Source organism: Lasioglossum baleicum, chromosome 3, assembly GCF_051020765.1.
Source record: "Lasioglossum baleicum chromosome 3, iyLasBale1, whole genome shotgun sequence".
NCBI classification, from domain to species: domain Eukaryota; kingdom Metazoa; phylum Arthropoda; class Insecta; order Hymenoptera; family Halictidae; genus Lasioglossum; species Lasioglossum baleicum.
Genome location: NC_134931.1, coordinates 8531183 through 8557219, shown reverse-complemented (window position 1 = coordinate 8557219; position 26037 = coordinate 8531183). Strand labels below are relative to the sequence as shown.

Here is a 26037-nt window from a genome sequence, read left to right as displayed (position 1 = left end):
GGCAGAACGTAACGCGACGAGCGAAATTCCTTGACGGCTCTCCTCCTCGTTCGTCAGTTTCCTGGCCCGGAGAGAGTAACGGAAGCATCGGCGCAGAGCGCCTATCCCACAGCCTTCCCGGAAGTCCCGCGGACCGGAAGCCGAATTTCGAGGTGATCGGAAGCGCGGAGAGTCTCGTCGGTCGTGTAAGTTTCGTCAAAGTGCCTAATTTCAATGTCAGGAGGATATCCAGTCGTACGATCGCAATAAGATCTTCCTTTAACACTAATCCTACCGAGCATAAAGCGTAACTGCCAAAAAAGAATCGATTTTAGACTGGATATTTTCCTCGGAAGAAACACAGGGACTTAATATACAACCTGCCATTTCAGGTGCTCGTGGAGCAGGGTCTGGGCAAGTACTGCGACCCGGACTTCGTCAGGTACACGTCGAGGGAGATGCAAGAGGCTTTGGACATGACGCCGGAGGAGATGGACCGTGCAGCTCACCAACTGCTTCTCCAGGAACGTCGAGGTCAACCATTAACCTACCAACTGCAGCAGGCGACAGGTGATCCTCAATGGACACCGCCGTACCAGCCTGTAGGTGGTCAACAAGCAAGTGATATCGGGTACCAGCCTTTGCAGGAGCAACAACCGGGTGGTCCTCGTTACCATTACTACCCTGGCCAAGCACCTGGCCAGCAGCCACCACCTCAACAGCAGCAACCACCACCATCTTAGCGACACGACGATCCTCCTGCCGATTCATTTTCTAGCACCGAGGTGTAATCGATTCGGGGGAGGAATCATGGGAAATGATGGTCGGAAGTGGCCCAGTGATCCTTGATATATTGGTCCATGGTTTCCCGCTTCTATTCTCGGAAAAAAAGGGGTTGATTCCCGAAGAGGAGGACTCCGATACGCGAGGAAGAGAACGGGTTGACGCAAGCAATAAAGCAACGAGAGCAACGACCGCGCGCCCGCGTCCGCGGCTCGTCTTTCTGTACCCGGTGACGGGTCGGGTCGGGTCGTTTTTGTATGTACTTACGTAGCGCGAGCAGACCCGGCGAGCGAGCGGAAACGCCGGTCGAGGCTTCGAGGGACCCGATATCTCGGCGGGTAATCGATTAATCCACGGATATAAATCAAAATCCACGGACGATCGAGATCCGAAGAGGATCAAAATAGAGATCCAAGGGCAAAGATCCGAGTCTCGCTCGTGTCGGGTAAAGAAGCGAGGCGCGTTCCAAGTTCCAAACGGATCCGAGTTTCGAGGCGATCCGGTTTGACTCGAAATGACGGGTCACTCTCCCTATCTCTTTCTTTCTCTACTCACTCTCTTTCTCTTTCTCTCTTTCTTGAGACGCTAAAAGGGATTTCGATAAATCCCTCTAACCGCGCTCTCATTCTTATCGTAAACACAAAAACACTCAAGATACACACACGCACACAAGGGGATACACACGGAGACAGACACGCGGAACATACAGACACTTAATTCCTCCGATTTACCGTTGTTAGGTATAAGAAAAACCGAGAAACTCGTTAAATTGCTCTTCGTACGATGGATTCTAGATGAGATAACAAGTGCCTAAGTATCTGTAACTTTTTTCGGACCAGAGAAGAGACTTTTATCAACTTAGAACGAAGTACCGTTTACCGCGAATTACAAAAGCGAGTTGCGTGTTGAGTGTGTACGCTACCGAATACTTGTAAACGATATTATAGATAATTATTATATATTCGTATTGTAATTGTACGCATAAGCCGCGACCGCGCGAGGATGAATGGCCGATAAAAACGGACGCGTACGCCGCGCCGCCGCGAGAGTCGTTCTCGTTTTTTGTATAGCCTAGGTTGTGTCTGCGCGAGATCCAACGGAGGCTAGACGAACAAATACCGAAAAATACTGAAAAAAGCAAACACTACTCGATCGCTCGTCTCCGAGCTTTTCTGATTTTGCCACGATCGATCGGATACGCGAGCATCTACTGTTAGGAGCTGGGGAGTTGGAGCGTAAGATCTTAAGGGGGAAAGAGTCTTTGACGCTCTTAAGGCAATTAGACATGGCACACGTACTTAAATTCTTGTCAGGAAGTTGTTTTATTAAACTAAGGCCAATTATAGTGCGACGAGGCAACGTTCCAGCTCCTAATAATAGTATACTATAGAACCACCGAATTCAGATTGATCGCTATTTTCTCGGATAACTAACGATCTTTTTCTACCTAACGCTCCGATATAAAGACGATTTTACTCTTCCCTTCCCCATCCCCGTTTTAGACTCGATTTTTACAAATTACAATCTCAACGAAATTTTGACTAGTTGACACAGGGTGTCCTAAAATAGTCGTCCGCAGATGGGAAACAGTGATTTTATGGAAGTCTGAATAATTGTAATGAATTTCCGAGACTTTTTTAGAGTTCCTTATAGAACCACTATTTTATTGAATTTATTTAAAAAATTGTGATACCTAATATTTGTGGTCATCCGTAAAGGTGATCAGATGGAATATGATGAAAGATTTAGATTGTCTTCTCAAACAATTCATTAAAACATTCGATCTTTAAGGATTGACAGGGACGGACGAATGATTTCGAACACCCTGTGTACACACGTATATATATTCTTGTAGTCGCAAAAGAAACGCGTAGAAACATGAGTGTGTGGAACCAACAGAAAGAAAGAGTTTGCGAGCGTGTTTGCGAGATCAAACGAAATGGAATGCAAGAAAATACGCGCATTATCCAAAGCTTTCCCCCAAGTACATTTTATCAAGATTGACGGTGGCAGAGTCGATCGGGAGTGTCGGGCGTTTCTTTTCGCACGCGAAAAAAACGAAACGAAACTAAGCAAACTGAATCGAATCGAATCAAATCGGAACGATCCAACGGGCGTGGTTCTGTCGATGTTCCACCGACGATGATTCGCAAGTAGTTACTCACGCTCGTAGCCGAGAACTAGCGTTGAATGGCGTCGCATTCCTCGATCTACAATCAGCCACAAATGTCTCCACACACCCTTCAAAAATTTAAACATAACTTCAAGAAGTGTCGTCACGAATCAGCGTCTTCTGACCCCTGGTGAAGTTACTACCTACCACACTTGAATGCTCTCAAAGCCTCATCAGTAGAAATTGCACAATAGCGAGCTGTAAAATCCTCAGGTCAATGTAAAATCGATTACGATTTCAACTTTTTTATAAGTAGTAAATTAATCCTTCCGAGTTCCTGAAGAAGTTACTCAATTTTAAAGGGTGTACGGAAAGACATTTTTGAATGATTGCAGATTTCAGCAGCAGATCGGTTCTCCCTCGAGGAAAACGAGCCCTCAGCCTCGACCCACGGGGTCCTTCAACTCTTCCTTCTTCTCGTGTACCTTGAAACGACGTTGACAATAATTCTCATCGATGACATTCTCAGAACCACGCTATCCGGAGCGCCCTTAACACCGATACTTTTTCCAAATTTTAAGCGTTCCACCTTCGACTCGTCGCAGACATCATCATCGTGTCCCGTTTGCTATTTCCCGCGGCGCCTTACGTCCCACGTCTCCCCTCCCCCTACCCCTCGCCATCAACTCGAGCCAAGTTTCCTAGGGTGTAAGAAACTATAAGAACAAAATGCGCTCGGAGAGCCGCGACTGACGCGAGCCCTTCACCGATTACAAGGGAACCAAAACTAAAACTGACAACTGTTCTGACGATGCGGACAGATTCGAACGTTTCCGACGCGGTACGGTGTTCACCTAGCTTCTGCTACCTTCTGTTCAACGAGACAAATCGGCAATTCATTCATTTAGATGGTAGATCATCGAGGATGGTTGTTGGAATCACGATTCTGGGACTGTCAACCATTCGATTGACTGAGTCTTCACTTTCCAACCCTTTACGAAGACGTAACGCAAGAGACATAAAATTGGCGCAATGCAGATGATGCTACAATCAGGAAAATACAATATAGACTAGTTAGCAATTTACTACCCCTGACAGGAAGTATTCGATCAAAATTGTAAATGTGGTTGCTGCTAGAATCATTTGAAATTAGGTGTGACCACTGTGATCAAAACTTTCCAGCGAGCCAGTTTCTTTAATCATTAAGTGAATGATTTTGTTGCTCACTTGTTTTAGGGTTGCGATTCAATTTGTATAATCGAAGCTGTTCCGTGTGTCAGAAACGACTCGTCTCGTTGAACAGAGTACAGAGACGAACGTGTTGTGTGTGAGAGCCGAGAAACGATCGAAGCGAGAGTCGATAAACGAAAATGAAACTTGAAGAACGACAACAACCTCGGGACGAGCTTGATACACAATTGTCCCGAGGTCACGCTGCTCGTATACACATTGTACTCGACATCTTTCGTATTCGTTTTTATTCCAGCGTCTTTCTAATAACACGGTTACGTGCGTTTGTCTATAGCGGTCTTTTTATACTGTTGTAAAGTGGCGTTTACACCGAGAACCGTAGGATTATTGCGCGTAGACAAGAACTTCTATACCTTCAAATCGTGATAATTCACGAATTGCACGTCCCATAATCTCGCCGCGCTAGCATTCCAAGAGGAGTAGAAACTCTCTAAGACAAAAAGTGAGAGCTATCGTCGAACAATTATTGTGAGAGCTTTGTTAAAGCTTCGAATCTCTGGTTAGGCAGTGGCAAAAGACAGTGGGAATGTATCAAAGGACTGTTCAGACGAAGAACGCGACGAGATTGTGCGGAGACCAGCAGTAAAGGGAATTTCTGCGATCTTAAGGGAAACAATTTGCAAAAGGGATCCTGTCAGGATTCGCGATACTATCGACAACTCGCTCAGGCTCTCACACACAAGCTGCTCTCTCTCTCTCTCTCTCTCTCTCTCTCTTGTTTTTTTATGTAAATGTTCCTTATAGCCACGGTTGAACGATGCTCGCGCGAATGCGACCGGCTTTATCTTCTCTTTGTTGAAAAAGACATAATCTATATATGTTCCGAGAGCAGCTACAAAGTGTTTTTCACAATGCAAAATGGCTGTTCCCATTCTCCCTACGTTTGCTTCCGTTTCTTCGCTCATTCGTTTACGCCCGAGAAGCAGAACTCCCGAAAATTTTAGATGAAACTGTCGAAAAGCTACTTCTCATTTTAACTAAAGATTTTTTAACTTATCATGACGTGTACGTAACACGAAAATATAATGAACAAGGTGGTTAATTATCGATGATCTTGTAATATAAAATAAAATGCAGCGCTACTTATCGAGAACTTTATTCAGACATGACTTTTTAATCACGAATTATAGAAACAAGTCTGTGAGAAAGTAGCTTTTCCATAGGTTCGACTAAATAATAGTAGTGGCTATAAATATTGCAACATCCTGAAAGGTGTCAATGTTTCTTGGTTCAACTGTCGCACGAGCGTGTCATGTTAAATTAATAAAAAAATTATGTCTGGATAATTTTAATGTAAGTACCACGCATCCGCAAAGTGTTTAGATTGATACGAAATTTGTATTGTTAAGCAGCGATGAGATTTTAATGGCCACTACGAGGATCCGTGACACGACGAACCAAATCGCGATCGATCGAACCGATGACGATTTTGCGGATACCATCGAGCAAATCAGTGAAATGATTGAAACTCGAATTCGAATATCAGATACAGCGTTATCCACAACGATATCCTCAGTTAACCCTTTACGAGGCAGTTTTTTCTGATGAACGAAGTATTTTCAAAGGCGGTGTCGTCATTTTACATTCTGCGCGATGTTTGTTAGCCGTAGAGGCCATTATTCTACCAAATTTAACAATTTAAATACTAAAATAGAATTTTTAATGTGCATACGCTATACTGGTCAATCGCAAAAGTCTACATTTGTACAGCTCTGAATTTGAAAAATTAAAAATGAGACTAATAAGATTGCCGTGTTCAGGAAAGTCAATTCATTTTTTAGTTGAAATTATTGTACAGAGAGGATGTATTAAATCTTGCAAAATTGTCTGCGGATTTCATGCAATTATGGCAGAAATGAATACATATTTAATTTGCAGCAGTAGTAAGGTCTCTGACCTATTAAAATTGTTAACGAAAGAATGCATACTTACTTGTCTGCTGTTTCTTATAATTAATACAGACAAGTTTTATTTTGCACAAAAATCCGCAGCCTAATGTAGAGCATGTAAACTACCATTACTATGGCAATGGATGTGGTATATTTTAATATTATAATAGTAACTGTTCATAGCATTTCATATGTCCCTATACTTTCTACTTATATTTTAATAAATGTAACAACATCGTCATTTACTCAGAGCTTGCTTAATCTGATTAATAAACCAACTAATATCAATAAAAGTATACAATCCGGCTTCTTTCTTTCAAATATTAAAAATTCGATCTGTAGACTTTTGCAACTGACGATCCAAACTAACTAAAAGATCTTCACATACACGCATGTAATGCTGGCAGCGAATGTATTAAAAACTCTCCAACTGTCTTCAAGAATCGCAGATTCTGAAAACTCAAAAATTGACTGCCAAACAATGTTAACAAAAAATTCGCCTGAAGGGTTAACACTCGATTGCCGTGGTTCGCGACTGTCGCTAATCGTTTGAGAAATAAAGCCGAATATTGTTTGACCATCTCGTAGGTTCGTTTGTAAATATTTTGAATGTTCGAGAATTAAAAAACGTGGTTGCTCGATATCGGAGCAACCAGTGCTCGCTTACTTCTGACCGAAAAACGGAGGACGGCGAGCACACCTTGTCGCACATTCACGATTCTAGTCCGTTAAGGAATTTTACAGAGGTAAGGATCCCGATGCACAGAACCAACGGACACGCACACGACATGTATACTGCCGGTTTTCTGTTCGATCGTCCCACTTCCTGTTGCTTCTCAAGCCGTTGAACGCTTTGTGGATCATGGGGTCCGTCTTATTTCAGTTCAATCTACGTTTTTTCGACATTATTTGTGCACTGTGGTGGACAATAAATTTGCGCAAAACTCGATACACGCATTTTCCACAGTTAAATTCATTGGATAACAACGTAGCTGTTCAATGAATTCTTTTCGAGCATTAAAAATAACGAATTTGCATCAAGATATAAAAATAACAAGATCATTTCTTAATTGTAATACGTGTGGAATGTTTGCGAATAATCAACATCTATATCTATAGTAACATATAAACGAGCAAGAATTCCAAAAAATCAAGTCTTTTTGACCGATTCAGTAGTTCCAGTATTCATAGTTCTTCGTTAATTCAATATCGATTGGTAGTGCGAGATTTAAACAATGGAAACTATTATCTTTGATACAGGGCATCTTCTACGACCACCACAGTAGCATAATTGTCACTTAAATGACATTATGCAATTTAAAACGATAATTTAGACGGACCACAAAGCGTTAACCCGTTCCAGCGTGTCGATACGCGCGACTTTCGATGATGCATGGCGAAAGCTTTGCAACCCTTGAACAACCGGGTCAATTTAGACCCACACTGAAATTTTCTACATGTTTTCCAATCCATTCAACAGAACACATTATCTATGCTTACAATAACCATAAAAAAGAAATTTGTTCAAAACATGCATCTTTGGTGCGACCAAGGGTCAAGAATCACCCGGTTGAATAAGGGTTGAAAAAATGAGAAGGTGCTCGATACTCGATACGCGAGAAACAATTTCTTCGAATTCCGAGCTCTAGTATTGTACGATTCTCGCAGCGCCATTTGAACGGATTCTAACTCGGAGATTATAGTTGTTGAATGAACGAGATATCGAATGGAGCACAGTCGCCGAGTGCCCGTGCTCTATGAACGAAATTCAGGAACAAGGCGACCGCTCGCAGTAGGCTTAAGCTACAAAATCGTCAAACGTTTGAATCGTTTATTTCTCGTCTGGATAGCAAATTAAGCCTTATTCGACATTTCTTTCCTTTTTTTCTTTTCTTTGTCCCTGTTTTCCGCGCGACGAACTGATTTTGGGATCCGTTTATAAAACCGAGAATCCGCGAAAAAACACTTGACTTTTGGCGACAGCGAAATCGTTTAGCGCGGGGAGAAACATTCGAACGTTGCGCAAAAACATTTGTACGTTCCATGCAATTTTTTGAGAAAGAAACTGCATGGACAATACACAGTATTCGCTGAATAGAGATGAAGAGAAAAATCACGGAAAAACTAACAGAAAAAATTGTTGTTGTTAATGTTGTCAGAAAATGTGTCAAATTAAAATATAAGGATTTCAAACATCCAACGGTGTTCTTTCACATATTAGTTAGCCGCCCCATTCTTCGTGTGTCACATCACTCAAGTCTCTTTATTTAATAACAGTACTTGATGCGCGCGTGTGTCGTTCGCGAATACCAGTATCTTACATTACTTACAAAATAGGTGTGTATGTATCTCGAGAGAAAGAAAAGAGGAACAACAGGCGAACGAGAACGGAAAAAATAGAAACGGAGTTTTATTCTCGTGAAATCGCATTTCCTGCTTGGCGAACACTGGGTCCTCAAAGACCCTGGCGGTCGGGTCATATGATCTTCTATTCCCTTTTCCATGCGGTTAACGATTTCCATAAACAATTGTACAGTGACTAAGTGCAGCGAGATTGTTTCGACGCGTGTTAAGTAGCGGATAAATTGGTTCCTAAAAACGGTCAACGAACTGTGCACGCACGGACTAAAAAGCAAGGCACAGGTATATACAACGGCTGGGCGTTTTTTCATACGTTTTTTTTTCTTTTTTCTTTTTTGTATCTCTTTCGGTGAAAGCTAGAATTCATCCGTTTTCCAAACACAATGAACAAGTACCTACCCGAAAAATGATTCGCGAGAGTCGTCTGAATCCGAGTTTCGAATAAGTTAAAAAAGAATTTTCACTTTAAAGATAGACTACTATTATTTCATCACTTGCGCCGCCTTCTTCGCTTTGACCAGCTCCACCAGCTCCTGCAAACGTCATTCGTTATCTTACTTTCGAATAAATGTCAGAATTACTCTGGAAATTGTCTTTAACAACAAATGGTAAAAATCATGATGATTAAAAGCAAGTCCTCTAGACAGCAATTTCAAAATGTTTTCAAATGTTTCTTCAGGACCTCTTTCAACGTGTACACTCACCTTATATCTCCTAATGCATTCCTTTTTCGTCCTAGTCGGTATGCACGAAGCGATTTGGTCCCACCTATCGGGAACGGTGGTGGGATAGGTTTTCAGCGCCTGCTCAAGTAGCTTCTGCTCAGCTGGAGTCCACGGTTGAGGTTCCTTCTTAGTCTCCTTCTGCTCCGTGGAGATCCCGTTGGCCATAGGATGATCCAATCGCTCCGTAACCGCCGGCATTCGTTCCTCGACCGATTCCTTGGTCTTCTTCTCCGCGATGAAGTTGTCGAAAGCCTTCTTATTAGCCTGCTCCTTCAGACTGGACTTGCTGAAGTCCGTGGATTGCAGGTCTTTGGCTTTCGCGAGGACTTCCTTCGCGTCGCGAGTGACTCCAGCTGTCGAGCTGCTGTGTTGATTAATGAAGTTAGCGACCACTTCCCATCGTTGATTCGTCCCAGCCGGGAACAGGTTCACAGCCTTGATGAGCAATTGGAGGTCGTTCTCGTTCCACGGAACGGCGTGAGATTTCACTTGCTTTTCCGGCGTATTCCGCGTGTCGTTCGTGGTGAAGCCTACTCTACGCTCTGCCTCTATCCTCTTCTCAGTGTCCTCCACGATGTCGATAAACGCCGACCGGCCCTCGGCCTGCAACTTCTTCATCGCCTCCTCTAGTTGAACCAACTTGAACAGCTCGCAGATCTTCTCCACGCTCTCCATATGCCTGATGCTCTCCGTCGCGTTATTCGCGAAGTAATTGTTCGCTTTGCAGAAATCCCTGAGCGCCTTCCTTTCCTTCCGGAGAGCCTTCTTTTGCACCTCCCTCTCCTGCTTCAAGGCGTCCATCCTCGCCTTCTCCTCACTCTCGCGCTTCTCCTTCTCCAACCGCTCTTTTTCCGCCGCGTCCCTCGCTATCCTCTCCTCTTCCTGCTGTCTTGCTTTAGCCGCCTCTTGCTTCGCCTTCTTCACCGCAGTCTTCTTATCCTTGTCATTCTGCTGAAACTTCTTTATCCTCGGATCCAGATTGTAAGCCATGTGCACCAGGCTACGGATACGCGCCATTTCCTCCTTCTTCCGCTTTGCGCGCGTCGCTTTGTTCTTCTTCTCGATCCACTTGCGCATATCTCGGCTGAAAGAACAACATAAATTGAAACGGGCCACAGTGGATCGCTTTTATAAAATAGATGAAATTAATTTGAAAATGTTCATGTCATGGAATAGATTAAAACTAGGTCATAGTTAAAAACTACGTCTAAATACAGATTAAATCTAGATGTATTCGTGAGACAGTAACAGTGAGACATTTTTGTTCCAGAGTTGTTTAACGAGTTGAGAGAAAAGGGTATGATGGAACTAATAATAATACATATAACAATAATTTAAATGCCAACTTTTGTTCAAACTAACAGAGACATGAATTTTGTTCAGCTTTTTACAATTCTGGCTAACAATAAGTACAGGCTAAGAAAAGGCAGAAGAATTTCGAAACTGAAACTTACTCTTGCCCGCTTTCTTTATCCTCCTCGTCCAGGTAGGAGTATTCACGCCACGACTCGAAGTCGTACCAAAACGAATAAAACTGTTCAACTTTGGCTCTGGGTGTGTCCGGCACGCCTAATCGCGGCACCGGCTGTTTCACCGACCACCTGGCATTGTCCCTAAATGCTTTGCCCATCGTCACGTAGAAGTTGCTTTTACAGTCTTTCTCGTCTGGCAAATCGTCGTTAAAGTACGGGTCTACGCTGTCGTAGCTCCTCCTCTTGGCAGTGCTCCCCAGGGTCTCCCACGCTCTGGTGATGCAGGTGAAATAATCATCATCTGGCCGGATCTCCTCCCCTAGCGCCTTCCGCTTGTCCGGATGATGCTTCAGGATCTTCTGCTTGTCTGCAATTTACCAACGAAATACTTCTCAACAGCATTAATCATAGCGCTGGGCGAGGCAGCGAACGATATAACACCTACATTCCTTTACAGAGTATACTTTGAACTTTCTTTACGTACAAGCCCTTTTAATAATCTCTTCAGTCGCTTTGTGCCTGAGCTTTTTCAAGCCTAACACGGCGTAATGATCTTGGTCTTTCCACTCCTTTGGGTCCAACGACCTCAGGTACTCGAGGTCATCCTCGAACTGATAATTTGAAAGATCTTCCTCATCCGACGACTCCGATATCATGTAAGGCTGTGCAATGCTCCGATAAAACTGAGCTTGCCATGCTTGCGCGGTCGAGTAGAGAACGAGCGGGCCAGCCGTGCTTGTCTCTGCTTTCGACGAGTCTGAAACTTATTTTAAATTAGCTTCGCTGTCGCGTTCGATCACGATTCGCGCGTTTATTTATTCTATACATATGTTCGTGTGTCTTTGTACGTCTATACCAGAAACGAACTATAGCTCGTAACCGCGTGGTATATATGAACGCATCGAAATATCCGCTATTTTAAGGTCACCTCTACAGATTCCGAACAAAATTTCCCGCTTAAAATACTCTCGATTACCCATGTTTCCACAAACGAAAGCCTTCACGGTGTCCAGCTATCGATCAAGTGCATTTTAAATAGTTTCACGCAAATCCTTTTGTGTGAGGAAAACCGTTGCGCTTCGAGGCAACCTAACCTCGGAGGACCGGTGTCAAAACGAAAAAGCAAACGAGAGCAAGAAACTTTACCAGATATCGTGTTGAAGGCAGTGGTGTCATCATTCCCCGTGCCGTCTGTCATCGTTCACTATCAACGATGTACGATTCCCACAGATAAAGTGCTAGAAAAGTCGCAGCGAAAACATAAGCGATTGAATGCCACCACCGTGCTGCGAACTGTTCAGCGAGAACGAGCGGGTACTGCAAGAGTTGCACAGATGTATTAGAATAAATACTAACTACGCGACCTAAAAACATTGACCGTGAACATCCAGATTTCATTTATGCGTTCAATCCGCGTCTATATATATATATATATATATATATATATGTATAGGGTTGATTCCTGAGGTCATTTGCAATAACTTTTTCCTTTACGAAAATGTTCTCTACGATTTTGTTGAGGAGTTGTTAACAAAAAATATGGGCCAATCAGAACACCGCTACAGCGGATATTGGCATTGGCACTAACCACTAACTGAACCGAAATCCGTCCGTTGTAGCTGTGCTTTGATTGGTCTATGTTTTTCGTTAATAACTCCAGAACATTTTCGCAATGGAAAAAATTACAAATGCCCTCAGGAATCACCCGTTTCAAGAACGGGTTCAGCGAATAAAAAATTCAAGCGATACCACATCTGTGAAAATCAGATGGATGAAAGCCTCTGTATTTAATAATAGCAATCATTTTATTTGCATACATACACGCATGTGTGTAGGTGTGAATAACGTGTAATCAAATACCGAATTGGACCTCCTCGATTATTCTTTGTCTTCTTACATAAATATGTATTTGCGAAAATATGATATACAACGACACGCGGGAACCGATCCTCGTGCGCGCGCGAAATTCGAATTCTACTAGTGTTAATCGTAAATTTCTTTCTTCTTTTCTCATGACGATACTTTGGACGGACACATCAGGTTTGTTTGGGATGAACGATACACATATAAGGCTTTCTCTCTCGGGAAGACTAGGGGAGTATTCGTATCTTTTTTCCCACATTTCAAAGCGGTTGGCACAAGTGTCGCACCGTTTCCATTTGCCCCCTTTTTTCGAACGCATATAAACTTATGAATATAATACTTTCGTTCGCGAACGATAACAAATTGTTGAATGTTTTGGCGGTAGTCTCTGAAATCAAGAGAAAGCAACGAACAAAACGCTATGTGCAGTTTTACTTAAGAGTTACGGTACTAATTGTTAGTCGAGAATAAATTAAAGCGCGTGGTTTATAAAATAAAAATCGGTTGCACGGCAGCAGCAGTCGAACATACATCAAATGTAACGATCGGGAACGGATCGAACGGGCACTATGCAATTATCACTAATCACGCCGGGAGACGTAATCAACCTCGACATCAGGGAACGTCACCAGATGGAAGAGCATTTAATTGTCTACTGATGCCCGGGCGATGACAAACGTCTCTGCGATTGATAGGGATTCTGCAGCAAGCGCGGCGAGCATTCAATTACTCGTAATAACAGTGCATCTATGTAATCTTCCAGGTCGTTCAAACGTTTCTTCTTTTCCATCACTTCCGACTGCAGCTGCAGCGTTAGCTCTATCAGATCCTAAAAGAAAACACATCAATTAACCTACTACAGAGACAACAAGGTTTGTTCAACAAATTTTTTATCAGATCTGTAACTTTGAAAAACAATCTACACAAGGTTACAAATCCAAGAATGTGTTGAACACAGAAGGGTCAGCAATCACCTCTCTTGATTTCCCATCAAACTGAGAAAGAACTTCATGAGGCAAGTGACTTTTGCCAATAATGGTGCTTCGAATCGCGTCCTCGCCGCCGATGATAATTCTTTCCGAAGACAGATGGTTGTTATCGTCGTTTAGCTCCTTCAGCTTATTCTCTTTCTCCTTCTTCTTGTCTTTCCTCGATTGTTTGTCGTCCTTGGGACTCCAGCAACTGTATCTGTCCTCCTTCTTCTCCTTCAGCTTTTCCTCTTTCGTGCTTTTATCTTTGTTCGAGACGGGTCTTTCTTCTTTGTTTTTGTTCTGCAAGACTTCACGGGGCGCTGGCACCGGTGGTTCAGGTGTTTCTTGGAATCTCAGGGTCGGCGTCGACGGTGAACCAACCGGTGACGCTTCGCGATGGTCCTCTTTCGGCTCGTCGATTACGATCTTCGGACTTGCTTTGTTCTCCCACCTGAAAGAATACTGCTACATTAAAAATTTTATCTATCAAGTACCTTTGTCAATTCGTCATAAATTGTTCTGAATCATTTTTGTGGCAGGATAATCTATCTTGTTTAGCTTGTCATAACAATCTTTTATTCAGTATATTCTGATCTCTTTTGACACTAGGTGCAATCTTTTTAAGGAATAGATAAAATGCTGAAAATAAAGTGAAGACGTTGCTCAGCATTCCTTATAGACACTTTGGTATTTTACCAAGTATTCATAGATGAAGAAGAAAAATGCTAGGCTAATTTCTTGTAGACTTCCAAGGTAGAATATTTCTTAAGTTTCGCTTGAGGATTGCTTTGTACCGTTTGACGTTGTTGTGAACTTGCTTCCCATATAGTTTGAGACCCCATTCATCATCCTTGGTGTTATCGACCTTCGATAAATTGGTGGTGGACACGCTCATGGAGTATCTAGGTGGTTTGCTTGGCGCAGCGTTAGCTGGCGCTGGTGGTGGGTGATTGGCCTCGTTGGAATGATTACCGGAAGAGACGCTGGAGGAAACGGAAACCACGCTGTTGCTATTTCCACCGACCACAGGTGCATTCAAAGACGACGCTGAACTCTTATGAGACAAGTCATCAAACTAAAAAAGAACACACTCTTTGAAACAATTCCATTACTTTCAATCTTTAAAAATTACCGTAAATTCGTCCTCATCCTCGCTAATCACACCAGGATCAGCTTCACCCGGTTGTTGTCTAGTAGGGCTTTTAAACTTCCTCTCGTCCCTCTCATCCAAATCATCCTCTTTATCAAGATTGTGCTTGCTTTTCCCTTTCACGCGGTTACCGATGGATTTCGCCAATTTTTTCAGGCCTTTCCGCTTCTCCAAACTACCTATGCTTAGCAAACTTCCTCCGATAGAATGAGCGGCGTTGGATAGTTGCCCTAGGGAACTCTTGTGCCGCTCTTTGTGGCTCAAATCGGTCAAACTGCCTGCTTTGACGATGAAGCCGATCTTCACCTCGAGTTCACCTCGCTCCTTCGTATTCTCCTTGCCTGGTTTACTTCCTAGGACGTACCTAGATAGTAGATGGTCATTAGGATGGTGACATAGCATTTTTAGAGAAAATTACTACTTCCCGAAGCAAGTACACTTTGTAGAGAAGAGTATGGCTAAGTAAAGGGGTCTGGGTGAGGTCCCAGTCCCAGAAATATCCTTCATTCTCTAATTTTCAAGATGCTAATTTCATAAACTATGTCCTACTCCTTTTATTAACTACCCTCCTGATCAAGATAGAGAGATGAAATTCCACGCAAAATACGCAAGGGCACTTTTTACTCTCTTATTACATCCTCTCAACTTTCTCAAAGATATGCTGATCTTTTTTTTCTTGGGAACAAGTGGCCGCGAGACGGAAATTTCCTGAACGATTATTGCAACTTTCCAAAATGCCATAAGCGGGGTACCGCTATACGTTCACTCGCGGCACTTTCCTAGTCGCCTGCATGTGTGTGGACGTGCACAGGAAGGTACATGATGCGCGCTATAATTCCAATAACAACTCTGCTTTCAACGAGGACGAGGAGGAGGAGGAGGAGTAGCTTGAAAAAGAGATCGCTGTTTTTTCATCATTAAGGGGGTATATATTCTGATTTTTCAATTTCAAACCATCGTTTCTCTGTTTTTTGCATTTTCTATAAATATAAGTGTAAATTATATGTATGTATGTGTGCAAAAGGACTTAGTTTCACAATTCTTAAAATTAAAATACATATAATTTTGATTATTTTTACTTGAAAAAATCAAACATGTACTTCAAATACTAATAAATATGTGTGCAAAATCCCAATTCAAAAGGTTCAATAGGTTCTCCGAAAATTTTTCTAAAAATTCGAGCAGAAATAGCATTGAAAATAAGAGTATCCCTTAAGGAAAAAATTGACGATCGCAGATTATACGCACCATCTGTTCCTGGGTCTCTCGTAGACGTCGAAGCTGGACAGAGGTATGCTGATGGTGCCGAGGAACTCGTCGACACCCAGGAAATTACGATGGAGGGCGGTCAGCACGATTTCCGCGGTATTCCCTTGCTCCGGGATAATTAATTCGCATTCCTCGTGCCATTCGACGTCCCTTGCTGCCTTCTCCTTCACAGACGTCTGGTACTTCTCCTTGCCGAGGGCGATCGTCACGAAACAATCGTTCGTCTCTGCGTTATTAAGCTCAAGTGAGATTGCGTGGGCGGACGGAGACGCTCGTCAACAAGGTCAGAATTAACCCCAACCACGTGACGGATATTGAATCTCGCGGGAGACGGTACTGATCCATTGTGTACTTGTTGCTTCATCGTTATCGTATAGAAATTACCTTCTAGACCCACTATACTAGCTACCATTCCCTATAGTTCTACCGATTTTAACTCGTTTGCGTCATTACGGTGTTTGGCAATAGCTGGAAGAAAATTTGGGGAAGTGGTTCTACAATTAGTCAGCTGTGATTGTTAATAATTTACTCAGCTTCTTCGTAATTTAAACTGATTACACCGATCTCGATTTTGCCCTGGTTTAAATACGTCAGTGTCTTGTCACGCCAGATAAGTATGACTCAAGAGAAGAGAGTATCGTTATCTGGCCAGAAGTAATTCCAAAGTGCAAATCATCGAATAAACTCAATGATTCATGTAGACATTGACATTAACTATGCCACAAACCAGCCACGAGAGCTGTTAGACTGTTCTAACGTTGGATACACATGAGTCTCTACGAATCCGATATCTTTTTCCTCACGACTTATTACGCAAGGATTACATATACGTGGGCGATCTTTTTCGCGTGCTTCGCGAAATTCGATTTGTACACACACGAAAAAAGTGCAACGCTATGCATTTACGACGGTCATCGAAGTAAATTCGATGTGGATTGTTTTGAAACGTGATCCTCTCGGACGAAAGTAGAACGCGAAATGCGTGGACAATTGTTGTAACGTGTAAACATTAGTTTTATTGAGAACAGGGCGATACTTACTGTGCTTTCCCTTTGTCAACAAGCTCTTCGCCCTCTGAACTGTGAACAAAGAAAGGCTACATTAGTGGTTAATTGGAGAGCATTGGCGGAGATTGATTTCATTTATATATCGTGCTTCAATAAAGAAATTTATTCATTTCTCCTAGAAAGATCTTCACCATTTTAACAATTTCAAACTAAAATATCGATAAAAATCGTTCTAACTTCGATTTAGAATAACAGGAAGAGGGACGGTAATGTAAGATAATCTTATTCTACTAAAAGTTTGTACAGGAAGTCTAACAAGTAATCTTATGCATCAGACTCAAGTTGTTAGACATAAGTGATCATTTAGCGCATCCTTATGAGGATACCACCCTGAAGCGCACCAAGATAAGCGAACTTTCCGAATTTATTTCAGAGATAACTACCTAGTAAAAAATTTGGATTTTTTCGGGAGATAAAGACAACTTCCAGCTTAATACACCAATTTTTGTTAAAACAAACTGTTACTAAATAGCGACGATATCAGTTTCTTCAAACATTTGCAACCATCAATCAAAATTAAAAATTGCAATTTATTTCTGAACATTCTAATTATTGTAGAAACGACAACAATTTAAAGTGGAAAAACCTGTTCTAGTTTGGTATAAGGGTTCATTATGTTCGCACGAGGTTTCTAAGGTTTAAACTATAGTGTAGAAATATTGTATGCCTCGGTACAGTATTCAACGATAATAGTTGTCCATGTTTCCTCGATCATCGATCGCTTCAGTTCGCGGTCCCGTTGGGACCGAAAAATGCGATACAGGAGCGTAGGCGTATCCAGAGATAAATCATTTCGGCATGCTGGTCACGCGCGATAAAACATTAACGCGACCCGAGCGTGAAGAAGTCTGAAGATGCTGTTCAGGATAACGCACGGTTAAATTTCGACAGATTATTAGGATCGTTTGATGAACTCGCGCGCCGGTGATCGTTCTTTCTCGCACGGCGGCGAAGTTTCTCTTTCCTTCGAGAGCGACTTTCGTCGCTCGGGTACTTTGGGATAATGTTTTGCAGAACAGAGCCGCGTTATGCCCGGCGAGCATAATCACGCGCCTACCTATATCGCGGTAAAAGCGTTCAATGTAGTTATCGGTTCCCGCCCCATTATTCTTCGGCATTCTTACCGCGAAACCGCATCGTTCGATCACTATTTTCGTCAGAGTATCGTTCCATTAGATTTTTCAATACCATTTACAATATCATGTTGCTGCGAAATTCGAACGAAAGAAATTTATTCTTGGAAATTCTTGGGAGTCATCCTTTCTGATTATTTAATCATTTCTGTTCAATTTCCTGTCCAAATATTTATTCAGTAACTAGTCCCCATGCTTTCTATATTCTATCTCAAATTTTGCTTTTCCATGTACCTTATTTTTTTTTGAGTAAAGCAAAATTTAAAATGGAATATAAAAAGACGGAAGCATTATTTAGAGACTTTGGAGACTAGTTACTGAATAAATATTTGGACAGGAAATGGAACAGAAATGATTAAATAATCAGAAAAGATGATGATTCCCAAGAATTTACAATAATAAAATTCTTGAAAGTATTCCAGAATTTATTGGAACATCTGAACGAAGACTGAATTGAATGAGAATTGAATCTGAAATACTGAGGTTGCAGAAGAAGGGTTACAATAATTATTCAACTTCCATTTTTCCTTCTGCAGCTGCAGTACAGTCTCCCATTTCAATCAGTCTACATATGCAGCTTGAATGAAAGAGTAGCTAGTAGCTACTGGTTGGAGGAACAGGAAGTACAGTCTTCTTGAGAATAGGATCGGCATTATTGGTAAAACAGTTTCGACAGAAGATCCCGAAGAGAACACACGCATTGTCTCGCGCGTTCTCACAATCAGCTGTGGGGCACAACGTATCGGTTTCTTATTCCATTTCTCGGGTGTACACACACAACACAACAGTGTGGCTCACTGTCTGGGAAAATCGACTCTCTCGCAGCATTCTTCCACGACACGATCGGACGAGCTGCGAAGCCTTTTGCCTCGCTGCATCCGAATACCGTTTCCCCTGAAAGGTGCATTCTTAACGGTTCGGCACTGCGGCTACCGTGTTGATTAACCAAGAATAACGCGATGCATATCTCACTCGAGAATTTTTCATTTATATCGCCCTGCTAACCAGGAGAACCGAGTGAACTCGTCCGGGAACCTCTTCGTTAATTCTAGCTTATTTGTTCCCCTAAAGACTGAATTGAATTCTATTATGAAGCAATACAAATAGTGAATAGAATATTCTGTGTCGACACAAATGTCTTGATTTTGGAATTAAGACTACTAGGATTCAGACAGAAGTGGCGAAAAATCTGACTTTGCATTGACAGAAGGAGTTGAAACATTGAAGGCGTGGGTATGCAAATTACTTTTGCATAAAGTGGCCCTGTGGAAGGTCTCTTCCCCCATAATTGTTGCTAGTAATTTAATAATTACTGCAGTTGCGTTCAAAATTTGCCCTCTAGGTTATATTAAGAATATCTCAGAAACGAGATACACCACACCAGAGTTTTATACTAAAGTGTGTCCCCTTGTGAACGGGAATTGAACAGGTTCTATGGGGCGCAGGTACGATCCTGGAAAGAGGATCCGCGGCCAGGAACGAAAAGGGGGGTACCATCAGCTGCTTCAACACATGCTTTCACGCTTTGCCTATTTTGCATGGAAACGAAAGCGCTGGGAACTTGTCCACCGACATGTAAACGCGCGTCGTCGAGGCTCTAATTAATGGCGAGCGTGTAATTAGAAGAAAGCTAAATAATGAAGTAAAAACGTGTCAGGGTCTACCATTCGGTATGTATCACCGAGAGGGGCACTGCTCGGTCGGTTACACTTCTTTTGTGTTCGGCATATAGTGTTCACCGGTCAAATTCTATCGAGCGAAACCACACAAACCAATTTTCATCGGTTGAGTCATCGAGTATCTGGGGCGTGGATGATCGCGCGCGTTTTAAATACGCTCTGTCCCTGTTGGCAATCCGTCTCGGACAACAGGAAGCCAACATCAACGTTACGACATTAGCCTACTCGCGGATTAGACGGAACCTCCCAGGAAAACCGCAAGAACGCTTAACTGAAAACGCTCGGCTTTATAACTGAGCTATTGTTCCTGAAGATGGCGAGTAGACTGCGGATTTTTATGCATTTATGAAGAAATTGGTTGGGCGAAATATAAAAGAGTAAAAGATTTAAAGAATTCAAGAATGGTATAATGTTGCTTTTAATGTAACAAAGTCGTTAAGGGATGAAATCAATTTTTATGTTATTCCTGCTTCTCACAATCAATGCAAAACATTTTGATTTTGCATAAAGATCCGCAGTCTAATGGCGAGTATTTCAGGGAATATTTCACCTCATTAACAAACAGGATAAATGAACTGAAAAAGTTACATTTGGTACTGAATTTATTAATTGAAGTAAATAACGATTCATCAAGAGAATAGTGATCCTTAGGATCTAGAATCTAGAAGATATATTCTAGTGTAACCAGTTTAAAAAAAAATTTTCTTCAACAATTTTAATAAATTCTGGGCAATATATTGGATCTCTTCCCTTCAACACATTCCTACTATCTTCGTTCTAATTCCTCAAATGTCATTGTTTAACCACGAGGAACATTATTGTGTATATATTTTATTGTTCCGCAGAACGTGCAGCGAATGCACGTACGAGCATAACGCCGAAAAAGGATCGCCTGGTAAACATTGCGATACGCAATTGAGCGTCGCTAGAGAAAAACGTGTACAGCCGGGTTTATTTACATGGCACCGGTGTCGCTTTCCTGTCGTGACACCCTTTGTTGACTACCAAGTCCTGAACCTTGCTTTATAGTCTCGCTAACGTTTGCTAGAGAGCTCGGCTCGTCTATGTACATCGCTCTAGCAATGCCTTGCATGTGCACTACGTGAAAATGCACGCGGGCTCTCGCACCACGTTCCTGCATGCACGCGATCGAACCGCGCGCACGCAAATGCTAGATCGCAATCTTCTCGCCTCTCGATTCGCGACTGTTCGTGCTTCGAAGGTATTCGAGTTTTCACTGCCTCTTCCCAATCACAGTCGCGTCATGGGAGGCCTCATTTTCACGCGGATACAGAATCTCCTAAATCATAACATTTTTGCCATTTTTACGTCATTTCATATCTAAGTAAGTTAAACGTTGATATAGCCGGCCTCTACCGAAAGTCTAAGTACCCGGTTTAAGGATTCTAAAATGGTTGCAACCTTGACTTTTAATCGTAAACAAACTCTGTCTCATTCTCAAATTCTGTCCACAAAGACATTGCCGAAGTCCTCTATACAAACCCAACAAAGGTGGAGGCTTTTAACAATTTTAGGCAGACATCACTAGACCTACTATAATCTGTATTCACTAATTTCACTTGTCATATTTCTGAAATCAATGTTCATGATACGAATTGGCTAGAAGATTGGAAGTTCGATCGAACCCAAGTACATATGTACTGCTATTCGAGGGTTGAAGGACCAGATAACGGACTACAGAATTAGGCACTACTAAAATAAATGTTCGAATGGGCTTATTCGTTATTCAAGATAACCTTTGTCCACCATTAAAGGACTGTAACCTCCAGAAAATTTGAAATGCTACGAATTCTAACGAGAACGATGTGCCACCCTATTCGTACAACAGTTTTTAGGTTAGTTTAAGGTAAATAAACTACATATGCAAGAGGGACCGCTAGATACGGCCCTGACGGCCCGCTTTCCCGCTGCGTGAGACAATTTTGGCAGATTTTCCGCGACGCATCTCCATCGCCGATTGCACCACCGGATAGAATGTGAAAATGTCAATGCACCTCGTCCACCGACGACAGTGAATCTCCTCTCTCGATTGAAATCGACCGTTCAGTTCTATCGTGACAATTGAGGTCGCTCGAACACGTCTATCCGCGGATGACACGAAAAACAAACGTGTAAGACTCTCGACGGAAGACTTCAAACGAGGGAACGAGACAGACTCATCGATAACGAGCACGGATCTCTGGCTAATCGGTTTTCTCGTGGTAACGAGATTGCGAGGCTTCGATCACCTACATTCGAACACACACGTAACCTAGCTTCGGCTGAAGCGAATCGGTAATCGGTTTACGGTACATCTGGCTCGGTTCGAACCACCTGACGCGCGGTCCCACGTATACTTGAGACGTGTTTGCATCGGGACTTGTCTGCCCTCGCTTACCTGTCACTTGGACGTGCGTCGGACTCCACATTTTCTTCGATTAAGTCACGCGTATACGCGCTCACAAATATTCATCTGTTGTTACTCCGAAGGCGACGTGCCGAATACTACGTGGGCAACGCGGTACAGCACGGTACTGGCATCACGCGGCACTAGGTTCACAGATTTACTCGACGCTGGCTCGAGTCACTACACCACGATAAAATGCTCGCCGCAATGTATCAACGAGAACTATACTTCGCTGCCGTGTTCGAACAACCGCTACGTCCGCCTCGCGCACCGCGCACCATTACGGTAACCACTGCGCAACGAGTCTCGCGCATCCATCACACTCACGGGCCTCAGGAACGTGTCTAGTGGCACTGTTGCCCTTTGGGCACAACTCGCGGCTCGCGGTCCATTTATAAACTAAATCCATTGACCCTTTTTTGATGACGAATGTTGTCGTATTGATCACGTCAGATCCATGTATTTAATTCGTCAAGTTGCAGACATGTAATCTCATTATTGTAGTAATAAGAATATATATTTTTTTATATTTTTCCATTTAGCTTCCTCAGGGAGGTATTCGCAATGTTTCCAAAAATATCGATATGTTCATTCATAAGAAAAGTGATATGAGTCAAAAAAAGGAAATTTTACAGGGCCATTTTTGAAAGTTACCTAAAACTGCCAATATTTTTTATTGTATATTACCAACTTGGAAATGTAAAATAATTTGTTGTTATTTAGATACTGGGTTAATTGTCATGTACATTAGTTATAAAGTATGCACCACAATTTATACATTTATTACTACACTTTTTTTAGAAGTATATTTTGAGTTGGGTCACTTTTCTTATGAAGGAACGATATATGTAATAATTTCAATATTTTCAAATATCCAATAATTTCGAACTATATTCAAAATGTACATATATACATTCCTTTTTTTTTAATCAAGTACAATGATTCTGTCTATTTTGTAACCCTTCAGTAAACGAATTGAGTCTGGAGTACTTCAATGAATTCTTCTTTTATTAGAAACAGCTTTATGCAATACACAGCAATAATAATTTTATGTAAAAAGAGCTCAATCCCAACGAAAAAATGTTTATTGTCCAACAGTGGATGGAACCTGGTAAATTGTTGTACACCGGCCGAAACCATGCAGCATGATCGAAGATGCACAAACAGATAAACAGGTTTGTAAAACAGAAACGCGTAGTTTCCAGAAAATAGCGTTCACGGCTGAAGCCTTCAAGAACAATTACACGCGACCTTTCCGTTCGTTTGCGTTAAATGAGAATTATTCCGCCCATGTCGCCGAAGAAGATACGCAATATGAATTTTTAAACAAACTATGGAGTTTATGGACATTGCAGGCGAAGAGCCGATGCATCGCTGCACCTTGTAATCGTCGCTCGATTCGTCATCGGCAAGATACGCGGATACACGAGCAAGAATTCGACGGTAGAATATGTGTACACAACGTATGGAACTGTATGGGCAATACCTGTGTAAACAGCACTTATTTAATGCTGCTTACATTTTCCGTTTGACTTGCCAATAATATTGGCAATAATTCAAAGACAAAGTCCTCAAATGTAAACGATTCGTACATAAGAACCGCACACAACGACATCTCTCCCGTTAGTTAATTATTACATCGAGATAAGTTTCACTTGTTCTCTGTATAGAATTCTGATTTTCGATATTTCTTGCCGTACGAGCTGCATAACTCGACTCACGATTAGTTACGTTACCGGTTTTGCAAATTCGAGATTGCACAATGATTGAATGTTAATGATCGTACGATAAATAAAATTATACATGTACATTGCGAATCCAGCCACCTTTTCGTACGCGCAGAAAGTTCCTCTAACAGCGTCGTCGATGTTAATGTGCAATTTTCTTCAGATTATATCTCACCGGGTGACAGTTTTTATCTTTAGATGGTTTTGCAAGATGGAGATGTGAAATGTTCCACGAATAATCACTGAATAACTAATTCGTCATCGATGGCACACGTCATTTCGTTTTATCTCGACCGTACCTTCCCTTATCGTAATAGATCGTGTGTTGTGTAGGCTAACCTGACCATTGTTGTTTGATTGTATCGCGAGTTCACGGTAAGGAATAGTTATTCTTTACGAGAATTCCTTAATTGCGATTCCATGTTGCTTCGTATGCCTGTAATCGTGTTCGTTCACCCTTCTACCAAGTTTAATATTTATTGTATAAGAATAATTCTACAATACTTCTCATTATACAATGCAATTAAAACGTTGTGTTGTGTCAAAAATTTCCATCTTTGGTAATACGATACTTTATCGCTAATACCAAGATATGTTATCTTGGTTTAAAAATTGTAAAGTTGTTTGTCGTGCCCGACAATGGTCGACGTATTTACACGTTGTGTCTTACATAGACTCTGTATGTTGTACCCGCAGTTTAAATATCCATATTCGCGTCGTACGAGTGCTTATGGTAACTACGTTCAAGGTTTGAAAGTCTACAGCGCGAAATATATTATTAAATATCGCTTTCGGGTCCATTTAACCCAACGCACGGGTTAACACTATATTAACCTGTTAACCGAGTTAACTCTATCATTTATCTCCCACTGAATCGCAAGACAAGTTCTATCTCCTTCATTCTATATACGTAGACAATTCTGTCGAATAAATACTGTGGAATAATTGTATCGAGTGTTATACTGTTATTCTCATTCATTCGAAGTCTACATTTCGAAGAATAAAGAAAATTCCCACGCCAGAATGATCTCGTCTGCGACAACAAATGTACTACATATGAGTCACTACAGACGTCGAGCAACAGGTGTGCAGCTTTTGTTCTTTTCGGTAAAACAGCGGTATGACGTGTAACAGCGTTCGTATGCCCACAGAGATATTTCTACGTGGAATCATGTGAATAAGCAACGGCCAAATACGTAAAATCCTCTGCGACTTGTTTATAAATTCCGAACAAACGCTTAGTTAAGTTTCATCGAATTGCCGACAGGTGGAGTTCGAATGATCATCTTGTGGCGAGGCTTCGCGATTTTACCAATAGAGGGCTGCAGTAGACCACTGATCCTAGATCACTTTCTGATGAGATTTCGAATATTGAAAATCTTAAAACTCCTCTTTATTTAAACATCTGGTGTGAATACTATGTCAGTCATTTGAAGTTATGTCTCGTGAATGATCTATACGGGCAACGTACGTCTCATAATCCTACTCTTTATCTTCATTAGAAAGAACAACACGCATTATGATCTGTTTTATAGACAGATAATTTATGAGGGGATATAAATGATCCTGTAATAAAAACACGCTCTTCCCAATTTCAAAACAATTGCAGCTTATAAAAGCTCAGACCTTTCGCATTTTATTTTGAAGGGCCTAAAATAATATTTAATCATATCAGGACGAATGTTGTTATATTGACGACCCCGTATCGTACGTCTCTAGTCGCCGTAGCTGTAAACAAGTAATTTCGCCGTATGTAACCTTGTTGACGTTTATATCATTAATGACTCATACACTCGCTCGAAAAATAATCAACTACGCAGGCGCACAATTCCAAAATTAACTACGACTTTCCGAACGGCGGAAATTGCCGGAATGGTTATCAGATATCAATGGGATGGAAAAGTATAAGGTCAAGAAAATTGCTACGTAAATCGTCAGAAGGTTTCGTTTTTCAAAGGATTTAACGTTGTTAAAAGGTTGAATGTTTCTCGGAGTAAAATATATTACAATTTATTAATTTATGATACAGTTTGACACGCGGTCCAGGTGATCGATCCAGGGACGTATCGCTCTCGAGATCGGCAGGCGCACCTGTGCACCAGCGTTGTTCCGCGCGGTGATTCAACTGGCGGCATTCTCTATCCTTCCATTGGTGCACGTGACTTGATCGCTCTCGCACGCGTGAACCAGCCTTTACG

At 41.9% G+C, this 26037-nt stretch overlaps 3 protein-coding genes across 8 annotated transcripts in view; 1 reads left to right on the top strand and 2 right to left on the bottom strand.

The window, feature by feature from the left end:
- Positions 1 to 8215, top strand: part of Ca-alpha1d (Ca[2+]-channel protein alpha[[1]] subunit D) — a 60917-nt gene extending 52702 nt beyond the window's left edge. For all 5 annotated transcript variants that reach the window (XM_076447491.1, XM_076447489.1, XM_076447493.1 and 2 more), the window contains 2 exons: positions 58 to 185; positions 372 to 8215. In XM_076447491.1, coding sequence (XP_076303606.1) covers positions 58 to 185; positions 372 to 722 — 479 coding nt within the window. In that variant the 3' untranslated portion in view covers positions 723 to 8215. The remainder of the gene's footprint in view (positions 1 to 57; positions 186 to 371) is intronic.
- A 192-nt stretch (positions 8216 to 8407) lies between these two features.
- Positions 8408 to 11910, bottom strand: LOC143221877 (dnaJ homolog subfamily C member 2). Of its 2 annotated transcripts, none has more exons than XM_076447494.1 (5): positions 11720 to 11910; positions 11058 to 11336; positions 10556 to 10940; positions 9081 to 10185; positions 8408 to 8909 (listed from the first exon to the last, which is right to left on the bottom strand). In XM_076447494.1, exons 1-5 carry the CDS (start codon positions 11769 to 11771, stop codon positions 8859 to 8861), a joined length of 1872 nt encoding a protein of 623 aa, XP_076303609.1. In that variant the 5' UTR covers positions 11772 to 11910; the 3' UTR covers positions 8408 to 8858. The 2 variants fall into 2 exon arrangements, with proteins under 2 accessions (XP_076303609.1, XP_076303610.1); XM_076447495.1 differs by having other exon boundaries at positions 11058 to 11330; positions 11720 to 11908.
- Positions 11911 to 12359: 449 nt separating this feature from the next.
- Rip11 (Rab11 interacting protein) lies at positions 12360 to 22410 on the bottom strand. The gene is made up of 7 exons (XM_076447497.1): positions 22104 to 22410; positions 16867 to 16905; positions 15806 to 16052; positions 14540 to 14921; positions 14202 to 14482; positions 13411 to 13858; positions 12360 to 13265 (listed from the first exon to the last, which is right to left on the bottom strand). Exons 1-7 carry the CDS (start codon positions 22132 to 22134, stop codon positions 13089 to 13091), a joined length of 1605 nt encoding a protein of 534 aa, XP_076303612.1. The 5' UTR covers positions 22135 to 22410; the 3' UTR covers positions 12360 to 13088.
- Positions 22411 to 26037: the final 3627 nt, after the last annotated feature.